The sequence below is a fragment of the Rattus rattus genome, chromosome 7 (genome assembly GCF_011064425.1).
Source record: "Rattus rattus isolate New Zealand chromosome 7, Rrattus_CSIRO_v1, whole genome shotgun sequence".
NCBI classification, from domain to species: domain Eukaryota; kingdom Metazoa; phylum Chordata; class Mammalia; order Rodentia; family Muridae; genus Rattus; species Rattus rattus.
In genome coordinates this window covers 7,906,902-7,933,395 of record NC_046160.1, presented here as the reverse complement: position 1 = coordinate 7,933,395, position 26,494 = coordinate 7,906,902, and the positions used below count along the sequence as shown (strand labels likewise).

General features: G+C 40.7%; 1 protein-coding gene across 4 annotated transcripts in view; it reads left to right on the top strand.

Moving 5' to 3' along the window:
- The window catches only part of Ppm1b (protein phosphatase, Mg2+/Mn2+ dependent 1B), a 58,303-nt gene extending 32,558 nt beyond the window's left edge, over window positions 1-25,745 (top strand). The window contains exons 3-7 of one of the 4 annotated variants that reach the window (XM_032908748.1): window positions 3,269-3,386; window positions 6,291-6,402; window positions 6,872-6,929; window positions 24,791-24,838; window positions 25,456-25,745. In XM_032908748.1, coding sequence (XP_032764639.1) covers window positions 3,269-3,386; window positions 6,291-6,402; window positions 6,872-6,929; window positions 24,791-24,838 — 336 coding nt within the window. In that variant the 3' untranslated portion in view covers window positions 25,456-25,745. Of the gene's footprint in view, window positions 1-3,268; window positions 3,387-6,290; window positions 6,403-6,871; window positions 6,930-15,811; window positions 16,844-17,564; window positions 19,292-24,790; window positions 24,839-25,455 lie in introns of those variants that run through there. The other 3 variants (XM_032908750.1, XM_032908749.1, XM_032908747.1) reach the window with 3 other exon arrangements.
- Window positions 25,746-26,494: the final 749 nt, after the last annotated feature.

Here is a 26,494-nt window from a genome sequence, read left to right as displayed (position 1 = left end):
ACAGCAGTTCCAGCTATAGGGTCTCAAGTGCTTACAGTAGTTCCAGCTATAGGATCTCAAGTACTTACAGCAGTTCCAGCTTTCTCTCTCTCTCTCTCTCTCTCTCTCTCTCTCTCTCTCTTTCTTTCTTTCTTAAACAAGTTTTTTTGTTTTGTTTTGTTTTTAAGATTTATTCATTTATTATATATAAGTACACTGTAGCTGTCCTCAGACACACCAGAAGAGGGCATCGGATCCCGTTACAGATGGTTGTGAGCCACCATGTGGTTGCTGGGAATTGAACTCAGGACCTCTGGAAGAGCAGTCAGTGCTCTTAACCACCGAGCCGTCTCTCCAGCCCCCAGCTTTTCTGATACGTAATTTTGCTTACTATATCTTTTCTACTTCTTAGGCTGAATTTACTATAAAGCCGTCAGTGGATGGCAGTCAATTACCAATAGGTAGCAACTCTAAAATGTTTCCTTAGGCTCTTGAATAGAAAGAGTCTCTGCCTTTTAGCCTTTGGGGAGTAAAGCAGACATGGTTTTCCTAGAGTAGTAAGTAAAAGTAGCACTTTCTCAAATTATAAAAACATATGGACAGTTAATGGGAAATAAAATCTAGATAAAATGGAAAATTCAAAGAAAACACTCAAAAGTTTTCTCCCTACCCAGCCAGGTACTCGCCATTACTATATGAGTCATCTAGGGATTTTTTCTTACAAACTTCTTTTTGAAACTGGGTCACCATATACCATTAGGCCAGCTCCAAAATCTTCTGTTCTCTCCCTGCCCTCTCTATGATAGTATAACCATGCGGGATAATATATAACCACTTTATTTTAATTTTTTCTTAAATTTTCTTTAATTTTCACCATGTGTGATTTACCCTCCCATCCCCCAATGCACAAGTGGCAATCGGGGACAGGTTGATGGAGTTGGTGTCCCTCCCACGCACCATGAGTCAGGCTTGGCAGCAGAGGCCTTTACTCGCTCTGCCCTCTTCAGTGACCAACCTGCCTGAAAGTGTGTATTGTTCTGACTAAAGTGGGTTCGTCGTATGTGCTCTTAGATTACAGCCTCTTTCTTCCAGCAATTTCTTAGAGAGATCTGGTTTTAGAGTTGCAGACTTTGTCATGACTGCATAGCATTCTAGCATTTGAATAAAGTGGTTATGAGAGAAAAGCCAACAGTTTATCTGGTTGGTAATTTGGACTAAAGTTTAGTTTTAGTACAAAGTATCCTAGGTTTCAGGAACTGTGACTACCTTTGAATGAGATTGAATTGATGCCAGTGGTACGTTCTTACAGGATAGCTGTGATCGGTAAAGGAATTTAATGTCTGTGGCAATGGTGTTAAAAGTCTAAGAAAGAAGTAGCAGTAGCAATAAGAGGTTAGATGGAGCACACAGTTCATTGCACGTTAGCGGAAACCGTTGATCATCATAGATCCTATGAGTGTATCTTTATTCAGATTGAAGTCAGTTTTTAAGAACTTGGTTTTGGATGAGTTAAAGGTTTGCTCATTCTTTAACCTAACAGTGGAAGGATATTTATGGAGTTAACCTCTGTTTCCATTTCTTAATTCCATGATTTCTTTATTCTACTCATTTGTATTATAGAACCAAAGGTTAGCTCCATTGTAAAATAGACTGAGATTACTAGGAATTTGGAAGGAAAAATTTGTATGCATACGGTTAATTCCATGGAAAACAGATGTTTAGTGGGTGTTGCCTGCCTTAGGAGAGCCAATGAAGATCCAATGATTGAGATGAAATCAGTGTTTCCTGTGCTGGTTCTGTATTACTGGCATACACATGCATGCCTGTGTTAACTCTGTTTTCATTAGTTCTACGAAGAGATCCATGAGTATAGCAAGTTTTATTTTATTTGGGCTGGCTTATAGTTAGGGGTTCAGTCCAATATTATCATGAGGACCATGGCAGCATGCAGGCAGCAGGAACTGAGACACACTAGGCTTGGCTTGAGCTTGTGAGAGCTCTGAGCCTACCCCTCCACCCCCCACATACTTCCTCCAACCAGACCATACCTACTTCAACAAGGTGACACATCCTGATAGTGTCAGTCCCTATGAGCCTGTGGGGCCATTTTCATTCAAACTACCACACTCACGAAACTTTGGAAGGTTATGGTAATCATGGTTATCAGAACAGTACTGCAGGATAGTTGCTTTCTGGGAGTCTGCACTGTTCTTAGCACTTAGTCCAGTTACTGTTTACAGCAGCCGTAAGGCGGAAGTGAGAATTAGGGTTGTCAATGGTAAATCATTTTTCAGGTTGCCATTTACCAGGGTTAAGTTACAAGTGTCAGGTGATGGTCAGGTATTAGCCCTACTTAAACCAGTCCCTACGAAAAGAGGCTTTCTGTTTTTCTTCCTGGTATGTATTGCCAACTAATTCAGAGTTCATAAAGTATGTAACTGCTATTCATGTGATACTTATGATATATAAATCATGTATTTAATCTTCACAGTAATAAGGAAAAGAAAAATTATTTCTAGTTTACAAGAAATGGAGGTTAAACATGAAAAGATAGTCGTTAGTAATAACGTGTTTCTAAAGACAGAATGTTTTAACTGGCTCTCTGTAAAGAACTGGGATTAGAAAGTTGTCCTTCCTGACCAGGTGCCATATGCCTGCAATCTCACTCAGTACTTGTTAGGCTGAGGCAGGAGGATTGCAAATTCAAGGCAATCCTTGAGACTTTCTAAAACAAAACAAACACAGAAAACCCTGGTGCCCAGGTAAAGTTTATAACTGTTTGATATAACTTCAAAACTGTGTGTGTGTGTGTGTGTGTGTGTGTGTGTGTACATGGATATGCATGCGCGCAGGCATGGAAAGGCAAAGAACAGCTTCGGGGATGTGATTTTTCTCCCATGTAGCTTCTTGAGTTTCATGATAATTTTCAGCAAAATTGAGTCGAGTTGTGTTATACTGATGAGCATGAAACTCTTGCAGATGTTACTCTTAGGATTATGTGATTTTGAATGAAAAGCAGTTTAGAAGATATAATGGGGTAAGGTTATCTTCATTTCTTAGGCTGTAAACTGGTGAGTAAAAATAGTTAGAACTACAATCCAAGAATAACTATATTTATGCTCATACCTAGACACCGTGTTCCTTAGGGTTGTAGTTTAAGTGATTCTTTAAGATTATCTAAAGTATATGTTCTGGATGGCTAAATTTTAATTGCTGTTAGTAACTCTGGAACTAAATAATAGACAATTGTTGAACTATAGAAAAAATGTTCTTTGTCTTTAATATGCAGGGAAGTCGAGATAACATGAGTATTGTGTTAGTTTGCTTTGCAAATGCCCCCAAGGTCTCAGATGAAGCCGTGAAAAGAGATTTAGAGTTGGACAAGTACTTGGAATCACGGGTGGAAGGTAAGGCAGGTTTTTGTTTGTTTGTTTGTTTGTTTGTTTGTTTTGTATTATTTTTCTCCAGGAAGGAAAGAAAAATATTCATCAGAAGAATACTTAATTTAAATTTTTCTTAGTGGAAGAAATTATATTAAAACAGGTTTCAAAAGTAAATCTGTATCTGCCTATGACATGTTGTCTAGGATCAGTGTGTCAGTTCAAGGAGAATGGGTTTCCTTTCTTTATAACTGTCTGGATATGCACTCCAAATGGTATGTGTAAAGATGTGTTGGGGCATGGGTACCAGTTATGTTATTTCTTCACTCTAAGTAAGCCCTGCTTATATTACCTGAACTAATCTTGCTCCCACACACACACACACACACTCTTCATTTTTATTGTGTTATTGATGCAGCCACCAGAGGGTAGTTAGTGGTGAGTTGGACTGGATCGAGGCTAGTGGGAGAGCTGAGAACTGACTGGTACCACAGCAGACTTTGGTTGTTTTCATCTGGGAGATGGGTGTCTCTGACGTGTGGCGGTGCTATAGGCAGAGATCAGGGACACCACTTTACTTCTTACCTCAACAAAACTTGCCTGGTCTGAAACATAAGCAGTGACTCTCCCCTACTCCCTTCCATAAAAATGCCCAAGATAAACAATTTAAGGAAGAAAATACAGTTCACTTTCAGTTTGGGTCCACTTGAGTGAAGCCAGGTAGAATCTCAAGGAAGCAGGGATGTGCTTCATAAGCTAAAGTATGGGGACTGGGAGGTGGGTGCACCAAGGGAGAGATTTGTCCTTCCAAAGCTTGCCCTCAAGTGACCTGCTTCCTCCAGTTAGGCATCCCTTCGTGGTCACCCCCAGCTATGAGCTGATTGGAGTCTCACAGTTGTCAGCTGTCAGCACCTAGGGACCAGGCCTTGAGCGTGGTCTATGCCAATGAGCATCATGTAGGCAGGAGCAGAAAGCAGCAGCGTGTGTCTGTGCAGGTAGGGATTTAACTATTGATGCCACAGCTAAGGGTCAGTAGGGAAGGTTCAATGCAAGGAAGCATTTCAGACTCCAGGAGAGTGCATGTGGAGACCTGATTGCCAAGACTCTTTTGTTTGAAACTTAGAAGTAAGGGAGTCATGGTGGAATTAAACTGGAGTGGAGGATTCTGAGGCCAAAGCCAGAGTCCGTGAGGCAGATTCTGTAAAGGTGGTATGTGTAGCTTGAGAGGCTTAGGATGTTGGCTTCCTGTGTTAAAAGTAGCATCCACATGCAAGTGTGTGTATTGGGGTAAAATAAGCAGACTGGGGAAGGGACTCAGCACTCAAACACTTCTGCCTTTGCAGAGGACCTGGGTTCTGCTTCAAGGACCCACAGGGTAGCTCACAATTTCCAGTAGCTCCTGGTGCAGGGGCTCTGGCACCCTCTTCTGGCTCCTCTGGACAGTAGGCACACATGTGGTGCACAGACATACATGCATAGGCAGGCAAGACACTCATCATACATGTACAAAAAAACTTAGGAAAAAAAATTTTTTTAAAGTGAGTGGAGCTGGGGATGCGGCTCAGAGCTTACCTCTTGTGTGCACAGTCTGGTTAGACCACGATCTCTGCTGAAACAGAACAGGCTTTTTTAAACTGTGCTCCCATCACTGGGAGCAGAGGCAGGGGGATTTATTTGGAGTTTGAGGACAGACTGAAGTATAAGCAAGAGTGTCAGAAAGAAAAAAGAAGACACGGGTGTGGGGTGGGGAATCAGCAAGGAGGGAGAGAAGACAGAGGCAGGGTTGAGAAGATGGGTTAAAGCACCTGCTGCAGAAGCAGCAAGTGTGACGATGGAGTTCAGCTGAAAAGCTGAGTGAGTGTGGTCCACCAGTGACCTCAGAATGGGGGGCTCCCTTCAAGGTACCTAGCTGGACTAGCAAGGTCAGCTGGCCTTGGGCTCACTTGAGCCCCAACTCTTATCTCTTCACCCCCTTAGTCCCTCTGGAAAGTACAGAAAGATGATTGTACACATGCCCCCACACATACACACATGCACATGTATGCATACACAAAAGTGGAGAATGTGAAGTTTTGATTTTACAAGGTTCATTTTCTTCAAATTGCTATAGAGCATATGTATCTAAATGTCAATGTATAAAAATGACTCGGATCTTCTTCTGTGATTCTTTTTTTTTTTTTTTTTTCTTTTTTCTTTTTTTCGGAGCTGGGGATCGAACCCAGGGCCTTGCGCTTGCTAGGCAAGGGCTCTACCACTGAGCTAAATCCCCAACCCCTTCTTCCGTGATTCTTATGTAGCCATTGTTTTTGTTTTCCTGTGATGACTTTAGACAAAGCCTCATTGTGACTGTCTCACCATCTCCTCCAGCTGGCTGCGGACCTGTTTTGTAGCTGAGGCCCCTTTCCTGATTCTCCTGCCTCTGTCTCCCCACTGCATTCAGGCCTGCACCACTGTTCTCATCTTCTATGATTTCATTATGCTGCTTTCACATAGAATTTAAAATCTCAGCTGGAAAATGGCTTATTTGGTCATAGACCTATCAAAAGCGTAAGAATTTGAGTTTGAATCCCCAGCACCCATGTAAAAGGCAAGCATGGTGGTGTATCCCAGCAATAGGGCATTCAAAGGTAGATAAACTATAGGTCCAGTTAGAAGCCCTGGCTCAAAGTAAGGTGGAGAATACTCAAGGAGGAAACAACACTGGCCTTTAGCTGCCTGCCCTGTGTATGCCTCCCCCTGCATATACCACACACGCCTCAGTGTCCTCCACAGGGGTGAGAGAATCATTTTTGTTGGGTGTAAACCATTCCACTCGCTGACTGTATCACTGACATCTTTCTTTACTGTTCTCTTAGCTTATATTTTATGAAATATGTTAGAATGAACATGTGAGCATCAATCACTTTTTGTGTCTTGTTCTTAAACCTACAGAAATCATGCAGAAGTCTGGAGAGGAAGGAATGCCTGATCTTGCCCATGTGATGCGCATTTTGTCTGCAGAAAATATCCCAAATTTACCTCCCGGGGGAGGCCTCGCTGGCAAGTAAGTAGAAGGGAAAGTGCTAACTGCAGTCATTTAAAACTGGTGTTCAAGTCATTGTGGGGAGGTAGCTCATCTATCCCGAGGTAAACTTCATCTAAAGACGGAGTTGTGCAGTGTTAGGTGTGGGCGTTGATGTGTTGCTAGCCCAGAGTTGGCAGAGTTGGTCTCCCCTCTCATTACGTGCCTCCCAGGTATTGAACTCACGTACATTATCAGACTTGGCAGCAAGCACTTTTCTTCTCTGAGCCTTCTTACCAGCCCAGGATATTGTTTTCTAAGAAATATATTCTTTGAAGATTAGTGTTTTGCTTAATAAGAACAGTAGATTTTATATGATCAAAAAATTATTAGTTAAATGTGGAAATTGTCCCTTGAAAGTATTTAGTGTGACAGTTCTTTCTGTAGTCAGGACAACAAAGTATTTGAAATATGAGCTTTAAATTGTACATAATAAAACATATCTTTTTAGGCGCAATGTTATTGAAGCTGTTTATAGTAGACTTAATCCAAACAAAGACAATGATGGGGTAAGTTTACATTTATTTCCTAAATATTTAAAGTAACTTTATAATATAAGTACTAGATATGAATAATTTGCATAATGGTGTTTTATGTAATAACTACTTTTTCATTTTAAGAATCAGTTAATGTTTTAGACAGTGTATTAACATATAGACATACAATTTTGTTCTGTGGAAAAGTTTGTTGTCATTTATCTTTGTGTCAGCTATCTCTGCTTTCTCCTGTGTCTGCCTTTCTTCCTCTTTCTCATACCTTCATTTTGAGGCAAGAAAGTGCTTTCAAATAACTAATTTTTTTTTCAGCTCCCAGCACCAGAGGTTAGTAAGTTATTCTCTTAGTGAACTTTGTGCTCAGGTGAGATAGTTAAAGATATTTTGTTCGGTAGTGATGGTTGTGGCTGTGTGAATGAGGAGCTCTGCTGGCCCTAGGAAGGGCAAGCCGCAGCTGCAGCTGCCCCTGCATAGCTTCCATACTCAGAGAAAACATTGCCTCTCTTTAACTTGGACTCAGTATTTTCTGATAGGGTTTTCAAGTTTGGGATATTTAAAAATAAATGGTGCTAGGACTGGTGAGTTGGCTCAGTGGTTAAGAACACTGGCTGCTCTTCCAGAGGTCCTGAGTTCAATTCCCAGCAACCACATGGTGGCTCACAACCATCTGTAATGGGATCCGATGCCTTCTTTTTGCAAGTCTGAGGACAGTGGCAGTGTACTCACATATATAAAATAAACAAATCATAAAAAAAAGTGCTTGTTACACCCACATCTAAGATTTAAGGAAGCCATAGTTGGTAAGGAAATTCCTTGAGAAGACATAGACTCACCCTCATGCCTGTGCCTGTACTTGGCACCGTCTAGAGAGAACAGCCAGTGTGGAATGTTTTTCTTACGTTCATTGCGTTGCTTTCCTAGAAGTCATTGAATAAGTGTAATAGCTTAGTAAGTATACTATCACGTGTAGTAGTGTAATAGCTTAGTAAGTATACTATCAAGTGTAGTAGTGTAATAGCTTAGTAAGTATACTATCAAGTGTAGTAGTACATGCCTTTAATCACAGTACTCGGAGCAGAGGCAGATGGGGTGATCTCTGTGAGTTCAAGGCCAGCCAGAGCTACACAGTGAGGCTCTGTATCCAAAGAGCAGAAACCAAAAGAAACAATAAGATGAGATTTCAGGATTGATGCAGTGTTAGTGAGTTGGATAAAAGAAACATTGTTCATAACAATGTATACTTTGTAGTATTAATTCTGAATCTTTTGTGGCTTGTACTTACCTTATAGTATTCAAGAATTATATCCAAAACTGTGAGCCTTAATATAAAAATACAGATGTAAGAAATTGAGAGAAACCTCAAACAAATGTGTAAAGGATGTTGACAATTTAAAGGTTGCTGCTGTATTTGAGAGGTGACAGCTGTGTCATAGATGCCACATGAAACATTTATCAGTGTCAGAAGTGAGCCTTCAGAATGTAGTCACTGACTGAATTGGTAGCCATGGGCATATTCCCGTTTTCTCAAGTATTTCAGAATGTAACTTTGGTGGGCAATCCTTAAAAAATATTATATCCTACTGAATTCCTTAATTCCTCAAGAAGTCTTTTCCTTTGAACAAGAGTTGGAAAACGTTTACTTTCTCTACATTTCTTTTTAACCTATACCACAGTGATAACTACTTCAGCTTGAGTGAATAAGCACCAGGACCTTGAGTTTAAGGGTAAATGCATAGGCCATAACACTCGCCGTAAGGCAGATTCTATATGACTACCTCCGTTTATTACATAGTTATCCACTTGTGAGCTTTTCATTGATTGTCAGCACACTAAACTCTTGACAGTCAACATAGTGAATTGCAGAGGGAGAGCCATGTCCCACACATGGTCACATCATGTACCTCATGCTCACACACAAACAGTAAATGAAGACATGTCCTGTAGTTGGTAGTGAATGAGGCAATGCAGAGGTTCATAGACTTGGTGCCGTAGGGTGTGCATGTGCGTGTGCGTGTGCGTGTGTTGGTGATGAGCTAAGAAATGTGGCATTTCTAATGGAGAAAGGCGTGGTAAAGATATATGGATTTTGAAAGAAGAATGGGGGCAGGTCTCTAACCAGCTAGAGCAGACATGGCTATGGGGAGAGCTGACAGTGGGAATGGTTAGAGCTGTTGCTGAGAGAGGGGCCTCCTGAGCTGTTGAGCGAAGAGCCATGCTTTGCATTAGGAGTCTAAGCGTGGCAGAGTAAGCACTCCACCTCGGTGCTGAGCATTGGGCTTGGGACCTCATTGACACGTGCTAGGCCTGGGCTCTAACTGTCCATCGCTCTTCTGTGGCAGTTCTGCCCTTTTAACATTGACTGTAGCAGATTCTAGAGTCTAGAAGTCAAAGAGCTGTAAAGTAATTATGTAGGTAAAATAATCTGAACTCATTCTTAGTAGATACTAGAGTAGAACTTCCACACTCGCTATAAAGACTGACTGACAGTACAGACTAGAATCTTATTTTGGGAAACATTAGCACACTCTTTCACACCTTGAGCAAGTTGCCTTAATAGAAATGGACTGAATAACCAGAGAAGCTGAAGTGATGAAAATCTAAGCATCAGTTACTCCTAGAACCAGCGGGTAGACACAGTCGTATTCCATAAATGCTTCTGAGAGAGACCTCAGCAAATGTCGGAAAAGTTGACAGGATGCAGATGAGCAAAAGTCTGTGAGAGACACGGAAGAGAATGTTCAAAATTATTTTAAAGGGTAAACCTTTTTTGGGATAATAAAAAAATTGTTTAAAGTTAAAAGAATACTCTTCAGAGTTAAGTCAGATTTATTTTTAAACCTAAAGATATCTACTCTGTCAGAGATAGAATTGTTCCTTTTCTAAATACTTTTTAAGAAGTACTATCAGAAATAAATGTTCATCTCTCACTCCCCACCCCCATGTTTAATAGAGGCTGTTTTTTTGTTTGTTTCTATCTTGCTATTTGTTGTTTGTGGCAGGTCCTCATGTAATGAGCCCAGGATAGTGTCAGATTAGTCGAGGCTGCCCTCTGAACCCCTGACCTTTCCTGCCTGCCTCCTGAGTGCTCGGACTGTAGACAAGAGCAACCATTCCTTATTCTCACATTTTTCTTAGGTTTTATGTTGAAATTTTAAAAGAAATTAAATAAAATTATTTGTCCAAAAGTTTAGTTGGATATCAGCTAGAAATTTAATAATTTAAAGATATTCAGAAAGCTTAATGAAGGCTAAAAGGACTTTTAAGTTGCAAATAGTGTTCTTTTAGTTCAGTATTTTAGAGCCTGTTTAGTCTTATGAATGTAAACAATATTGATTAAATTCCTGACCAAAATACAAAAATCTGAAAGAATCTGGTAAGGCTGATTAATCAGGGGGTTTACAAATCCCCATAAATTCTTGAAAATGTTTGTATATTGAATACATTCTTTATAAGTAAACATATCTCTGGCTTTTTGTCAGTTTCTCAAAGGAGCCGGTGTCCCCACCCCAAGAATAATTGCCTAAAGGATTCTTTCTTACAACATCTAGAAGTTAAAAGTACCAGTTATTAAAGTAACCGGCTCTACGATTGTGCCCTTCCCCTTTGCTAGACGCTGATCGTGAGAGTTGGGCTTAATCCGATTCATTTTGACCATAGCCTCAGTACCTACGCAGTCGGTAACAAACCCTGCCTGCTGCAGAGACGTATGTAGCTCACTCAGTTCCCAGCATAGAAAATGACAGCAGAGCCCCTTCTGGAATAGTACAAAAGTCGTTTTCATTTTTGATAGTCTAAATTCTTTCAAATAACATGAAAAAGGAGCTTGGATAGATGGCTTAATCTGTAAGTATTTTTTTTTTTTTTTTTTTCCGGAGCTGGGGACCCAACCCAGGGCCTTGTGCTTGCTAGGCAAACGCTCTACCACTGAGCTAAATCCCCAACCCCAATCTGTAAGTATTTACTACACAAACCTAGACCCGAGTTTGATCCGTGGGTTATACGTTAAAGGTAGGACAGAGATGGAGACCTGAGGATCCTGGAGTGTTCTAGCCAGTCAGTGAGCTCCATGTTCACTGAAAGATTAAAAGCTGTGCTGGGGAGTGGATAGGAAGACACGAGGCATTGACCTCACCTACATGCACACACATATATAAAAAGAAAGCTAGAAACCTCTAAGATATGAGGCAATAGGTGCTAGCTAGATGGGTAGCTTAGTAAAGTGATTGCCACAGAGGGACACGTCCCTGACTTGTAAAAACCCAGGTGTGGTAACGCTTGCTTGTATTCCTAGCACCGGGGGACTGCAGGTGAGTGGGGCGCACTGCCCGGCCAGCCTAGCCTAGCCTGTCAGACCTAGGTTCAAGTGACATCCTTTCTCAAATAAAGTGACATCATCTGAGCAATGACACAAGAAGTTGACCTCTGACTTGCACACACGTACAATAACAACAAAAACGATTGCCGGGCTGGAGAGATGATGGTTCAGTTACTAAAGGTGAGGCTCCCAACCCGAATGTCGAGAAGACTGCTAATCGAGATGGAAGTCTGGATTTCTTGTGTATTGCTATGTGACATGTGTACGTGTTAGTGTAGGTCTGTGCAGTTATGCATGGATATCTGTACACACTGTAGGTCCAAGATTGTTGGCTAGGTAACCTTGCTTGAGCTCTCCGTCCTTAGTTTTTAAGTCTCTCATTAAACCTGAAGCTCATCAATTTGGCTAGACTGGCTGGCCAGAGAAGGTCAGGAATTCACTTGTGTTCTCTTCCCCCGCCCCCACCCCCTTGTGTGTGTGCACGTGCATGCGTGTAGGAGGGAGACTGAATGAATGGGCATATTCAAGTCAGGGACAACCTTAGGTGTCCATTCTTGCCTTCTGTGTTTGAGGCGGGTCTCTGTTTCTTTGTTATGTGTGCCAGTCTAGAGCAAACAGCCATTCTCCTGTCTTCACTTCATCTCCCTTAGGTGCACCGGTATTATAGGCACGTGCTTGTGTTTAGGTTCTGGGGATGGAAATTCAGGGTGACAGGTTGTGCAGCAGGTACCCTTGCCTAACAGTGAACCATGTCAGCAGCCCGCTAGCTAATCTTTTAATGTGCTTAGATGTTGTTGCCCTATTTGCACTTTACCTGGATAACTCACCTTGTTACCTTTTATTATGAAAGGATGTTCCTATGGGGTGGAGTGAGCATTTTCTGGTGTGTATTCGCCACTCCCACCTTTATTCCTTAGAAACAGTGTCGTAATAATTCACTACTGTGCTGGCAGGGAGCAGACCCCAGCTATGCTCCTGACTCCCTGTGGCATACAGCACTGGGCCTATAGGAATGCATGTAGCCGTAACCTGCTTTGTGGGTCCTGGGGTCTGAGTTCGGGTCCTCAGGCTTGATCAGCTAGGGCTCTTACTCACTGAATCCTCTCCAGTGCCAAGGACCTGTTCTTGTAATAAAATATTAAACTCTGTTAGTCTAGATGACATAGCCATTTAGGGAAGTTCATTCTTATCTCACCCTTTTTGCATAGAATAACGTTTGTACAATAATGCTTTTACTCTTATTTTGTGTGTATATAATGTTCTGCCTGCATGTAAGTGCGGTAGGTAGACGCAGTGTCTGAAGACAAGAGGAGGTTTGGAGCCTCTGAAACTGAAGCACAGATGGTTGTGAGCTGCCACGTGGGTGCTAGAAACTTACCCCCAGTCCTCTTCAGGAATGGCAGTTACTCCCGACTGCAGACCATCCTTCCAGATCCCCGTGAACAATAATTCTAAACATTGTTTATAAACAAACATAAACTAACTTTAAATCATGGGTGTTTTACTGCATATGTGTCTTTGTATCGTGCGTGCCTGGTATCTGTGGAGGCCAAAGAGGACAGTTGACCCCTGGGGCTGGAGCTGCAGGTGGCTGTGGGCCACCACTACGTTATCCTGGGAGCTGAGCCCTGGTCCTTTGCATGAAGCCTTTCTCTAACTGCTGAGCTCTCTGCAGCCTCTGAAACACCATTCTAAACAAGTGTCTCAGTCCAGGGGACCCTTCTCACGCGCTCACTGGAGCATTCAGGATGATGTTGGTTACATGTGAAAAGAGTTCTGAACTCTGCCCCTCGTTAAGGCACAGGACAAATCTCTATTTGTTACCGTATGTGAAGATGAAATAACCTTGTAAAGTTCTAGCACAGATGTTGCTTTCCCCTCCTGAGTGTTAGGAAGGATATAGATAAGTAGGGGAAATGTGTAGTCTAATTAGAAAGGCTTGGGAAGCCTGCAAGATGGAGTTAATTAAACTCCAGGAAGGAAAGCACAACTTCAGTAATAGCTTCTTGTAAAGCTGTGAGACTTTAATAGTGTTTGGAAAACTAACTGCTGGGGAAGATGGTTCTACTATCTGTTATCTGTTCAGAACAATGGGAAAACAGTTTCCCATCGGGTGTAATGATTTTTAATTAATTACTAAATTAATTTACTTTACATTTTGACTGCAGTTTCCCCTGCCTCCAGGTAAAATGATTTTTAAATATCTTTAAAAATTGTAAACATGCTCATTGTTTAGTGTAGTGACTTCGAGGTGCCAGCTTTGGTAACAGTCCCGGGTTTTGTTGTTATTGGAGGTGTTTCTTTGTCATCGTCATCATCATTGTTGTTTGTTTTTTGAGGCAGGGTTTCTCTGTATAGAGCTGGCTGTTGTGGAACTCACTCTGTAATCCCGGCTGGCCTTCAACTGACTGAGATCCTCCTGCCTCTGCATCCTAAATACCATGGTTAAAGGCGTGTGCCACACTTATCTGGCAGTCATTTTTTACTTACTGGTTTGGTGTACTGTATTTTTAGGACGATAACCACTCCTTTGCTAGGCATGGTTGGTGCATGCCTTTAATCCCAGTACTTGGGAGCAGAGGCCACCCTGGACTACAGAGTGAGTTCCAGGACAGCCCAGACAAAGGATGCACTTTAACTCACCACAGGACATTCAAATATAACAGCCTTCAGGATAGCTTTTATTTTTTTAAAGGATTTATTTATTTATTATGTATACAGCGTCCTGCCTGCATGTATGCCTGTAGACCAAAAGGGCATGAGATCTCATTACAGATGGTTGTGAAGCCATGCCATGTGGCTGCAGGGAATTGATTCGAACCTTTGGAAGAGCAGCCAGTGCTCTTAACCACCGAGCTATCTTTTCAGCCCCAATATAACCTTACTACATTCGGACTTGAACTAGGTTTAGGTAGCCATAGATCTCCTAGAACTGGAGCTGTAGACAATCGTGAGCAGCCATGTGGGTTTCCTCTGTTCTTAACCACTGGGCCATCTCACTCTCCTCTCTTTCCTGCACTTTAAATATATAAAAGCAAATGACCCAAAACACGCACGGCACACACACATTCTTTGCTTCCTGCCATGGGATAGTTTTTTTAAGCACTCAGGTCCCTCCCTTCACTCATGATCACTACAATTCATTATGTGGATTTATAAGTGGTACAAAGATAGTTAAGACTTAGACCCTCTATCAATAACCTATTTCATTTTTTATTTTCTTAATATTTGGGGATTTCCAAATAGGTTAAAAATGGAAATGGCAGAGAATACTATGAAGATTCCAGTTGTTTGTACTTTGCTCTGTTGCTTTGTCTGTCTTAATGTCTGCATGAAACACTACATCAAATCTTTTTTGTGACTAACCCTTTGGAAACAAAGACATTACAATATTTTACATGTTAACATTTCAGAGCACAGCTCCTTTTAGAATGAGAACATCCTTCTATATGGCATTAATACCATAGTCATATCTTAAAAATGAAGAATGTTTCATAATGCCATGAAATACCAAATCCAGATTTTCCTAACTGTTCCTGAAATAACTGTACTGTTGTTTCAGACAGTCCTGGCTGTAGTCAAGCCTGCATTCTTTGTACTGGATACCAACTTGGATGAGCTGTAGCCAGCTGTGCTGTAACCCAGCCTACTGGTAGATTTGCGTGATTGTGTTCTCAGGGTTTCCTTAGTTTAGTCTCTGTCTCTGTCACTCAGGGAGTCAGCGCTCTTAGGTTCCTGTTACACAGCTTTGCGAGATGTAAGCTATGACTCATTCATGATGGTGTACTCAGTGGGGGGGGGGCGTGTGTGTAAAACTGTCATGATGGGTACATGTGAATGAGCATGTGTGTAAGGCTGTCGTGACACACATTAGAGGGGACGTGTGCAAGGCTGTCTTGGGCTCAGTTTGTTAGCTTAACTCATCAGTACAGATCATGAGATCCTTCTCTGCTAAGAAGCTTAAGTAGATGTAACTTTAGAAACCCATGAGATTTCCAGTGTTTAGTTTTTAAAATATTATATTTATCTAGAGATGATTTTTTATTAAATACTGTATTTTAAGGCAAAAATAATTTTATTTTCAAAAGTTTTTAAATCTCCAAAAGAATCCAGTTTAAATTTTTGTAGTTTTACATTTATATGTTTTCTCCTACTCACCATTTAGCAGAAATGAAGAAACTAACATTCTGATGGCTGCTCTTCTGTCCTTTGCCTCACTTTAAAACACTTTTTTCCCTTTGAACTAAATCACTTTAGCCAACAATTTTTTAAAAGTAAGTTATTTTAGGAAATGTTTGTATTGTTGAATTTTAAAAGCAAACAAAGTAAGTTTCAGATTAAACCTCAGAGGGTAATTGAAATAAGTCATAAACTGGTTTGTGGTAATTGGTTAAAATTAATTTGATGTTACAATAAGAAGTTTGTTATTAATCTGCACAGGTAAGAACGGATACTTAATGAAAATGTTCTATTGACTATGTTGCTTGTGGTAGAAAAAACAGTGCTTTGTGTGATGTGCTGTGAAATCCATGTGATATCCTGGTTTGTCTACTGACACTGGGGTCTTGAATCTTAAAAAAAGGCCTCCGAGGAAGCAGAGGAAAGTGGATCACAGGGGAAATTGGTGGAAGCTCTCAGGCAAATGAGAGTTAACCATAGGGGCAACTACCGACAACTGCTGGAGGAGATGCTGACTAGTTACAGGCTAGCTAAAGTAGAGGGAGAAGAGAGCCCGGCTGACCCAGCTGCTGCAGATGCTTCTTCGAACAGTGATGCTGGAAACCCAGTGGCAGTGCAGGAGAGACACACTGAAAGTGGTCCTGCTGAATTAGACAGCCCTAAATGAAGATGCAGGGACAAAGACGAGTGCTGAAACAATATGACCTTTTTGGGGTAATATTTTTGTGATCTTGATTTGACAGTTTTTACTTAGGAAGTATACTGTGTGCGTTTATATAACCATTTTGTTATTTGAATCTTGGAAAACTAGTTTTCTTATATTCCTATAGCCTTGTTTTTTCTAAAGGCCTTTACATACACCTTTATGATAGTTTAAGATTGACTATTTATAGTAACTTTGATTTAATGAAGTTTTATGTCATTTCACCTTGTATCCCAGAAAATAGGTTGTCATTATTAATTTCAGTAGCTTAATTCTTACTAGCTAGGATATAGATTACTGATTGGAAAGACAGCTGTACACTGTGGAAAGAACTGTTACTGTAGAATTGACACTGCTTATTTTATATCAAACCCGCCATAGTTAGCTTTGTAATACCTGTGTGTTCACTTGCTATTTTAGTTCTTTAAAGAATGGCTAGAGCTGGCCCATAACTTTTCTTTCAGAGTTGATAGTCTGTGTTTTTAATTGTTTCTATTTTACATTTCTGTAGCCTTACTTTTAGAATTTATTGAGATATTGGATGTGTGGTTACTTTTCCTTTCTCTGTATTCTTTATGAAAAATTTTTAAAGAACTATGTACTTTTCATATAGCTTTCATATGTATATTCTGTATAGCTTACTATACACATATAAATGTATGTCAACCGCGTGTTTAGAATGAAATGATCAGTGTTTAAGTCCAAATAAAGCATGTGATGTGGAATCATCTACGCATTTGTACTTTCTTAGTTTTTATTTATTTAACAATCAGGTTTGGGACACTGGAAAACTCAATAAAGGTCATTTATAGTCCTATTGAATTTGGCACACTTTGGCTCAGCTGTTTTTCATCAACAAAAGAGAAAAACATTTTAATTAAAAGTATATATTAAAGTCTTGCTTACTCAGAAATCACAAAGTTCTGCTGCCCATCTGTGGTTCGGAACGCTCATCCTTAGCTGGCTTGGCACATGGGGCTACTTAAGGCTACCCCATGAGCACTGGTGATAAGCAGTAATAATACATCAGGGATTAACGAGTGTAAGAGTCCTAAGCTGGTTTTGTCTGTTAACTGTGTTTATATTTTTATATCCAATGTTTCCAGTTGCTTAAGGTACCACAATTTAAAAGTTTGGAGTCTTCAGACATTGTAGCTGGTGTTTTTGGTTTGATACATTTTTTTCCAAGCCAGAATATTTTTAAGTATTTGGGAAAGGAAGGCCTTTAGGTGGAAAGGGATGGGAGAAAAAAAAATCCCAATGTGTCTGTGCTATATACCCATATGCCACACATTACAGAATGCACACACTGCTCTGCTAAAATGCCCGTTTCAAAGGAAGGAAGGAAGGAAGAAAGTTTGTTCACCTAATGTGTTTTCTTTTTGAAATTCAGTCCACCCTAGCAGTGGTACAGGTGCATAATAACAATGTTCTTCCTTTTCTCTTCTTGTAGGGCGCTGGCGATCTAGAAGACTCATTGGTAGCCTTATAACCTTCTAAATGCTTTTGATTCTGAAAATTGGGGGAAAACTTTTAATCATATTTTCTTCAATACAAGGGGAACTATTCTTGTGAATTCCCACTGTTTTGTGGTATGAGCAGAAGCCATTAGCATTTCCCACCATTTGTTCATGTTTGTACTTCCCAGTAATTGCCACTCTTAGCACTGCCTGGACTCTACAGTATTCTTGCCAGCCTCAGGCCTCTGCTTACAACTGTATTGAATTTTTGGCCCTAGAAAAACAAAATGACCCTACAAATCAACAAGTGTGCCTGAGGTGCATGGGAATATAGTTAGCTATACTCTGAAGATACGTTATGGGTTTGTTTGTTTGTTTTTTAAAAGCAAAACAAAACAACAACATAGAAGCATGTAAGAGTAAAGGATTGCAAGAGAAGTTCAGTTTTTCAGTTTACTAAGTTGGAAGCCTTTCGTTAGTTCTGTGGCTTGGAATTTCATTTGAGCAATATACTATAGGATATGTATTTATTATTAATTGTTATTTAATTTTTTTCCAATTTACTTGTATTACCAAATTGGGTTCTCCAATAATGTAACATTGCCTTGCTTCAAGATCCATTGTTTGGCAATAATATAAACCCTTAAAGATTTCCGCATGTGTCTGCTACATCGTTCAGATCTTACTAGAAGATCTTTTGAAACCAAGTGAGTTAATTTAAGGCTATTTATAATTTGCTTTGTCATCTTACTGGCTTCGCATTATTTTAATTGATGAGATTTACCTTTATAATGTAAATTGTAATCTTCTTGTTTTACATGTGGATTTCTATAGTTTTAATTTTTTCAGCTTTTAAGATACAAGTTTTATGTAATTTGGTATAATTTTTAACTGTTTATGTTATTTTAAAAGCTCAGAATATCACATCAAAATACTATAAATACATTTTAAAATATCTATTTTAGATCTAAGGAAATACAGAGATATTTTCATGGGTTCAGTAACCTTTCATTTTATAACATTGGGCACGGTACAGAGTGGCTGTCACATCGGTACTTAAATTATTTAGTTCTATTTTTACAATAACTTTAAATTTTTTAAGTTTTGCATGTATTGAATTTAGTGCTGAACATGAAGAGTAAACTATTTATCAAAAAGAAGTTCCTGGAGTTTGGAGAAGTAACGAATGTATCCATTTGTACATGATTTACATGTTGTGGATGCTTTGTAAACGTTTCCCCATGTTTTAATTGTGTTTCAGCAGGTTGTAATTGCCTCTGTGTAGCTGAACACGAGTCGTTATCTGGTCCTGTATGAAATGGGATGTATGGTATTTTCTGTATCATTTTCCTGAGGCTGTGTTTGGGGAGCCACACATTCGAATGCACACAGCTTTCCTGATCTCTTGATTTCTTGTGCACCTGATTTTTGCTCTCAAAGGAATTACTGCCACAATATATTTTATTTATTCTTTAGATTTTAGCCTTGTCAGTTGAAGTGCTTCACATGATGGTGTTAAAAACTACTTGTCCCTTTACTGGGGGTTTGGGGGTTGTTAAAAGATGGGGAGGAAGAATGCAAATGGGTCATTGTTAACCTGTCCCCACTGATCCCACCTGTACTCATAGTCCCTTCCAGGATGGTATTCTGATGTTTCCTACAATACGGTGACCATAGGCAACTTGTTACCTGAATAAAGGATCGATTTTAAACAGCCTGACATAGTACTCTTTGGTGTGATTTTCAAAAATAAAAATGTAACATCGGTTGTGGTTTAAACATGTATCATTGGCATACTTGTGGAGATATTGCTACAAACAGAAATGAATTGGAGCTCTAAAAGGGGCATCAGCCAGACCATGTAGAACACTACTAGTTTACTTCTCCCCACTCTAAAACCACATGTTAATACTACTTGGAAAAAACACCTGAGTGGTTATTGGATGGTGACGTAGAAATGCTGTGTTTATGACCTAGAAAGAGAAGTCCATATTTAATGTTTCTTACTCCTGTGACCTTTGCTGTCCAGTCACTTGTAAAATTTGATCTCAGGACCCATTTGTAATTTCAAATATCACAAAGAGCTTTGCTTTTTTGGATTATTGCTATTTGTATTGGAATTTAAAGCAGGCGTTTTTGTCTAGCTTACAGAGCTAACACCATGCTAGCAGGATAGCATGCATTTATGAAAAATAATTTTCTAAATATGAACAACAATAGCAAAAACAAAACATGGCACTGATTTCACTTTCCAGCATGGGGCTGGATTTACCTGTTTTTTAATGCCTTGTTTTGCGCGCAGTCGCATCGTGACATGTTTGTTCAGCTCTAACTTAGATCTCGTGAGGAAAGAGGATGTGAAGTTTAAAGCCTTCCTCTGGGAAGACTGAACTGTCAATATGGAGTCCTTTGGGTCTGTCTTGCATTTTGATTGGATTTCTACCTGTGCATGTTGGTCATCAGGAAAATACTAGTTCACTGAATTGCATAATTCTTTTCAGTGCTGACATTGTATTATGTAATGGTTAAAATTTATTTGCTGATCAAATTGGATTATTAAAATCTTTTTAAGTATTGGGAAGCTATCAAACTTATTGCGATAGAAAGAAAATTTTAATTTTCTTTTGAAAGGTGAAATTTATCATTGGCAACAAATACTGTCAGTTGTCCCCACAGATTGCCTTTGTGTATTATGGAGGAAATGTCTCCTGAATATCATTCTTTCACAGTAACCATGGAGTTCTCATGACAGGTGGCCAACTAGTTCAATCCACAGCTCCCATAATGTTGCCTTAGAGCCAGGCAGGACTGACATTCCATCACACGGGAATTTGAAGAGATGTACACTTAAATAGAAGTTCTTTTGTTTTGAGGTGATCTGGCAGTGTTGCCTAGATTTGCCTCAGATTCAGGATCCCCTCCCCTCATGCCCCAATGCTGGGATTACAGGCTCGTGCTGTAGCAGTCAGTTGGTAGAAAACGCGTATTTCTTACTCTAAATAGTTTGTTTTGTTGTCTTTGTGTTACATAGTTCTTGTTTGGGTTTTGAGACAAGGTCTCTCTGGATAACCCAGGCTTGCTCCAAACCTGTAATCTTTTTGCTTCAGCCTCAAAAAGTATTTTGAGATTACAGGCATAAACTGCAGGCCTTATTTTGAAGTTACGCTAGTTAAAGAGAAGGTGTCTGATACGGTTTCAGCGGACGCAGCTAAACAGTGTCCAGTGATAATTACAGGGTAATTTTTATACCAACCAGGCAATCTCTAGGTTTGCAGAAAATCCATGTATGTAAGAGGTAGTCCAGTGTATAAAGATGGTTAGTACTAAAAGTTTAGTGCTTCTGGTCCCACCCCCAACCCCAATTCAACTTTGGGAGTTCTTTTATTTGCTTTTCTTCTGCTGGGAATGAATTAAAGGTGAGTGAAGAACTGTTAGCTTTTAGAAGATAGAAATCAGGAAGTTGGTTAGCAGATGAAACTAGATGGTTACTCTCACAAGAACTGACCCTTGGAAAAAGCTCTTGCCTAAATTGTGGCCAGTGTTTCCTGTTCCTGATCTGCCTGCCCGCCTGGTATTATGGTCTGCTTTACATGGGAGATGGGGGAAGAAAAGTGAAGGTCTTGAAAGTGAAGATTGAAAGCCGGCACTGCTGGGCTTGGCAGTGCACACTAGTGTTCAGAGGGGAGAACCGAAGAGAACTGCAGGTTCGAGTCCAGCTTGAGCTACGTAGATGACACTGTCTCAAACACGAACTGACCTCCTTCCCCACACACCCACCTACCGTGTTTGGGTATATTGTGGGGAGGAAATAGTGTTTCCTCAGGTTTAAACTTCCCATCTCTTCAATATCCTCCTCTTCTAGAAAGTGAATGTGAATGGTTAAGTCATACTACAAACAGGCATACTGCTCGGTTTTGTGACTACCATGCTTTGCCCATTCAAATACAGGTTGTTTGCAACATCCCAAAGCGCGTTGTACCAGGCATCCTTGCACATGTTCTTACTGCTCTAGACTGGTACTTCTAGAAGTAAGGTGACTGGGTCGTTGAGCATTTGCGTCACCAAGTTGGTGCCAAGCATTGTACTAGGGAAGCACAGATGGGTACCACAGACCACAATGTCTGCGTCCTTCCCTTCCTCATCAGTCCAGTGTTCCCCACCCTGGGCTTTGCCAGTGAGACAAACAGTTCTCCAGTACCTGTACAATTCAGACTTCTCATTACACAAAAAAGTACATGGATTGACTTCTCTGAAGTCAGTTCTCACGTCCTTCACACCATTGATCTTTTGCGTCCCTCGCTCCCGTTTGCCATGGTTGCTAATACAGTTACTAATGGCATGCCTGCCGATACTGCTCTGTGAGCTCACACTCCCGGTCTGTTTTTCCTCTCCTGTTAACTTTGCATTTTGAGCCTCTCACTGCTTAACATTTTCCTTTAGTTTCTATGAAGTCATCCCACATATAACTCCTAACGGTTAAGTGTTTTAAGCTTGTGACAGGTCTAGCTCAGCCTCCCGGGTGCCCGGCTCTTGAGTAGTCCATGGTGCAAGTGGCTATACTCACTGTTGACAAGGCTTCACCGTTGCCCAAACTCCACGGGTCACTGTTGTTCTCATGAACCTTGGACACCACAGTGGGAAAGTGTGGGACTGTCTTAGAGATTGCAGAGGAAACCTTGACAGCAGAAGGAAGGAAGATAACCTCCTCCTGCCATCTTAAGAGGTTTTTTTTTTTTTTCTCTCAATGTATATCTCTCAATTTTTTTTTGATCCATAGTATTGATAATTTCTTTTTCACATAGCTGTTGTATCAATGCCATGCCTCTTGGCAAATACTGACGACCCAGCCGCATGTGGTCCATTTCTACCTTCCTAATTCTGTCGCCTTTTGTCTAAACTTACAAAGACCACACTGTTGGTTACTGAGCTCAAGGGCCCATTTCTAGCCAGCATGTACTGTCTTTATTTTACTCGGTTCTTTTTAGGGAATGTGGAATTTAGCTGTACTCTCTTGATAGGTCCCTTGTGGAATCTGAAGTGGGTGTCTCTTCTGATAATGACTTTCCTTCTGGATATGTGTTATTTGTGTCTATGTGGGGCTTGCATGCCACGTGGAAGATCAGCTCTCATTTCACAGTGTGTCCCACAGGTCGTGTTGTCTTAATGGCAAGCTTTTCCACCTGCTAAGCCAGCTTTCCGGCCCCTCCATGGTGTACTTTTGAACTATAATTCACTTGTATTGCTCATTTACCTTATTGCTCTACCTTACCTGCGTAACAAAGGAAAACTCGGTCTTAATAATTAGTCAAAGTTTGGATATATATCATGGTTTTGTATTTTGACTTTTTTTTTTTTTAAGTCTCGTTTAATATATTGACTTCCAATCCCTTAATTGTCTTAGGGTCAAGTGTTTCACCCTAACTCCAACTGATACATATGTCAGTTCCTTCCAAGTGACGGTCTCTAGACTTTTCCTAATGCAAGGCACGTTACGAAGGAGGAGTAACCCTGTAGCATACTCATCCCTGGCCCGGACCTTGGTAGCCCGACAGAAAGGAGGAAGGGCTGGGCTGAAGCAGTCTGAGTGCTGTGCCTCCCCAAATACTGTCAGGGTTGGGGAGCTGAAAGAAACTTCATTAAATGGTATCTTAAGAGTAAATGTATTACAACTGCTTTTTAAGTCTTCTGTAAACTCTGAAGTTTGAAGCATCATCTGTCAGTAGCATTGTAACTAACTGTCTTGGACAAAGCTGTGTTGATGCAAAGCAAGCAGTGCGCCCACTTGGTCAGTCTTGTCCTATTCTTAGTTCCTAACTGAGTGCAGTATACTGTTGGAGTACATTTGTTCTAGTCAGGTGCTGTTTAAAATTCTTTCTGATTTAACATTAAGTGAAAGTCTTAGCCTTAGAAACCACTATCAGTAGTATGAAGTGAATTTTAGTAAAGCCTCATTCCGTAGTTGAATTGTCATTTTTCTTTAGGAACACAATGAAAGAATTCACAGTCAGCATTGAAATATGCTGAGTACAGCCTGCAGCTACACCATGTAGACTAAGTGCGAAAGCGGCCCCGGTGAACTGTAGAGGACTGGCTATTTTTGTAGAGACAGGGGCTTGCTTGTGTATCTTTAACCTGTTGCCTCAGCCTCCAGTGTTGTGGGATTACAGGCAGATGCCACCTGGCCCAGCTAGCACATGAGTCTGGGTAACAGTTACAGAGTGAATGTTGCCTTCGTATTTTTTTTTTCCAGTCAAAACTCATTTCCCTTTATAAAAGTCTTACATTGCTGTTACATGGTTTTCTACTGAAGGGACAGACAGTATGTTCAAATACAATGTTGCCAGGTAGCTTACTTGTTTTAGTCAGGTACCAGAAAGTCCTTGGGAAGCTTATCCAGCAGAGTTTGTACTTCGTGATGGGGCCCAAGTCCTTTGGGGTAGAGATTCCAAGTTCATTTAAACTTGGTCTAATTTTCTGGCCATGTACTGGGATTTTTTAAAAAATAAGCACGTGATTGAAAACAAAATACAGAAACAAAATGCATTAAATGGTTAATTGTCTTCCAGCGATGGTGTCAGTTTTTACATGTGTAGTATATGAGGGTGCCCCATTTCCCCCCTTTCTCATTTTTGCATATTGCCAGTTTGGTGAGTGAATATCGAATAGTATTTTTGTAGTTTTAAGTCTCAATTATTCCATTTTATGATAAGTGAACTTTAGTCTCATATTTGTCCAGTATATATCTTTTACTGAAGTTTGCTTATATAGTCTATTAATGTTCATTTTCTTTACATTTACGAAGTTAACCTTAGTCTTAACATAGTCCTGAATTATTCCCTCCACTTCACTGTAGTGCTGCTTCTGGTTTTGGTGCAAGCTAGTGAGGGTGGGACTGGCAGAGGTTACCTGTCCACTCAGGAGTAACTGAATTCCTAAGATAAGCATAGTGTCACAGCTTCCTCTAGCCCTTACCCCATGCTGTGGTTTCCCTTCTGCTGGGGTAGCTTCCCTCAGACCGAGGAAGGGCTTTGAGCTGTGATGGGAGCTGTGCTGCAGAGGTTAGAGGCTCAGCGCTGAGCACACCCTGAACTTACGCTCACACTGGTCTTACTCTGAAGGTTTTAAAGTAGTTCACATAGGCTGCAAAGATCTTACATGTTAAACTTTAAGGAGTAATGTATATGCAAAAGTTTTAGAATGTTATCATTTTCTTCAACAGTTTTACCAACCTTCAATTCCATACAGTGACAATGTTTTCCTATTATGAGTAAGTAAATGCAATTTTTCCTTTATGACTGTCCTTAGTAAATACAGGCACAAATGTTTAATTCAACTGTAAGGATCAGAACGTAATACAGCATCTTACGTAACTCCTCCCTTAGCCCTGGTTCCAGCTGTTGCAGAAGCCAGCCTTTCCCCTTTATTTACCGTTGCATTTGGTCACTCCATGTCACTCTACTGCAGAGGTGTCATGTCATCTTGAATATCAGCTAAACTACACACTTGATTGTCTGCCCCTCGTTTGGCTTTTGTCAGAAAAAAAAAAAAAGTTAAGTGTGTTTACTCCTCAGGATGAGCTCTGGATAGTGTGGGCAGTATTTCCCTGTTCGTTGTGTTTTTAAATGCATAGATTAATTTGCTGGCTGGTGATATTTTGAGAAGGGATGCGGTCCCTCTCGGGAAGATGCTACATCTTTCTAGTTACAGAAATGTTTAGAACACCCCACTACAGTTTGTTTCATTCAAACGGGTACTTTCTTAAATTCATTCTCCTTTCATGTTTCTTTAGTGCTGTTCTGAATGAACTATGCCCCTTCCCCCCAAAGTAGGCTTTAGCCATCGTCACTTAAAGCAAATGGTCTCAATATCTATCGTTTCCACCAGATGGCAGACTTGAGCACGTCTATTTGTAAAGCCAGCTGAGAACTCTGGTGACACAACAGAGGCTGATCAACCTACCAAGAGCCCGGAAGTACAAAGAAGAACAAAAGTTTTGTTTTGTTTTTGTAAACTCGAAAGAAAAAAACAAGTCCAGCATTACGTCAGTGCGGTATCTGTTCCGCTCTGAGCGGTAACCTTCTAACCCATCAGCGAAGGAGGAGGAGAGCTCCCATCTTGCCTTACAAACCTTGCTTTTCCATGTTCATGCAATAAACACGTTTGGCTTCTTGGTAGCACTTGTGGTTTTATTCCAGGGATTTCAGAGGTAAAAGCTTGAATCTGTCATTTCCATTCTGCTGTTTCACTCCCCACTGGTGGGAACACATTGAGGCTGGTGTGTGTGTGTGTTTGTGTGTGTGTGTGTGTGTGTGTGTGTGCGTGTGTGTGTGTTTGTGGGTGGAGGGGGGTCGTTTGGTTTTTGTGTTTTAAATCGTTCCTAGGTCTCAAGAAGGTAGTGTTTGTATTGAACACAAAAGCAAGAGGTTTGTACATGAAAACAAATGTTCTCTTTAGACCCTTTTTGGTTTAATGCAGGTCCCTCAAGACCTGTATTGAGGATTACAAGAAGTATGTCTTCGCTCAAGCAAGTTATTTGCTGGTAGGCGCACCTGCAATGGTCTACAACGATTCGGTTCTCTGAGGGAATCCACCACCTGACAACCTTCCTCCTGCTCATTATTGCATCAAGGTTCAAAGCTGGGGCTTCCCACATGCTAGGCGGACACTTACTGCCCAGCACACCCATGCTCCTCTGGTACTAGGCCGCCATCCCACGATTAGTCGGTGTGCTTTACCCTAAGGAATAGGAAGCCATTGTATCCCCCCGATCAACATCCCTCTCTGAGAGATGGATTCTCACTCAAGATCAGAATTGCAGGAAAGTCTGGGAGGAAGCAGCAGCAGCACATTTGGTGTCTGGGCCAAAGTCAGCACTGCTTTTTCTAGGAACTACAGAGCAAACAGGGGGGTCAACTTTTAGGAA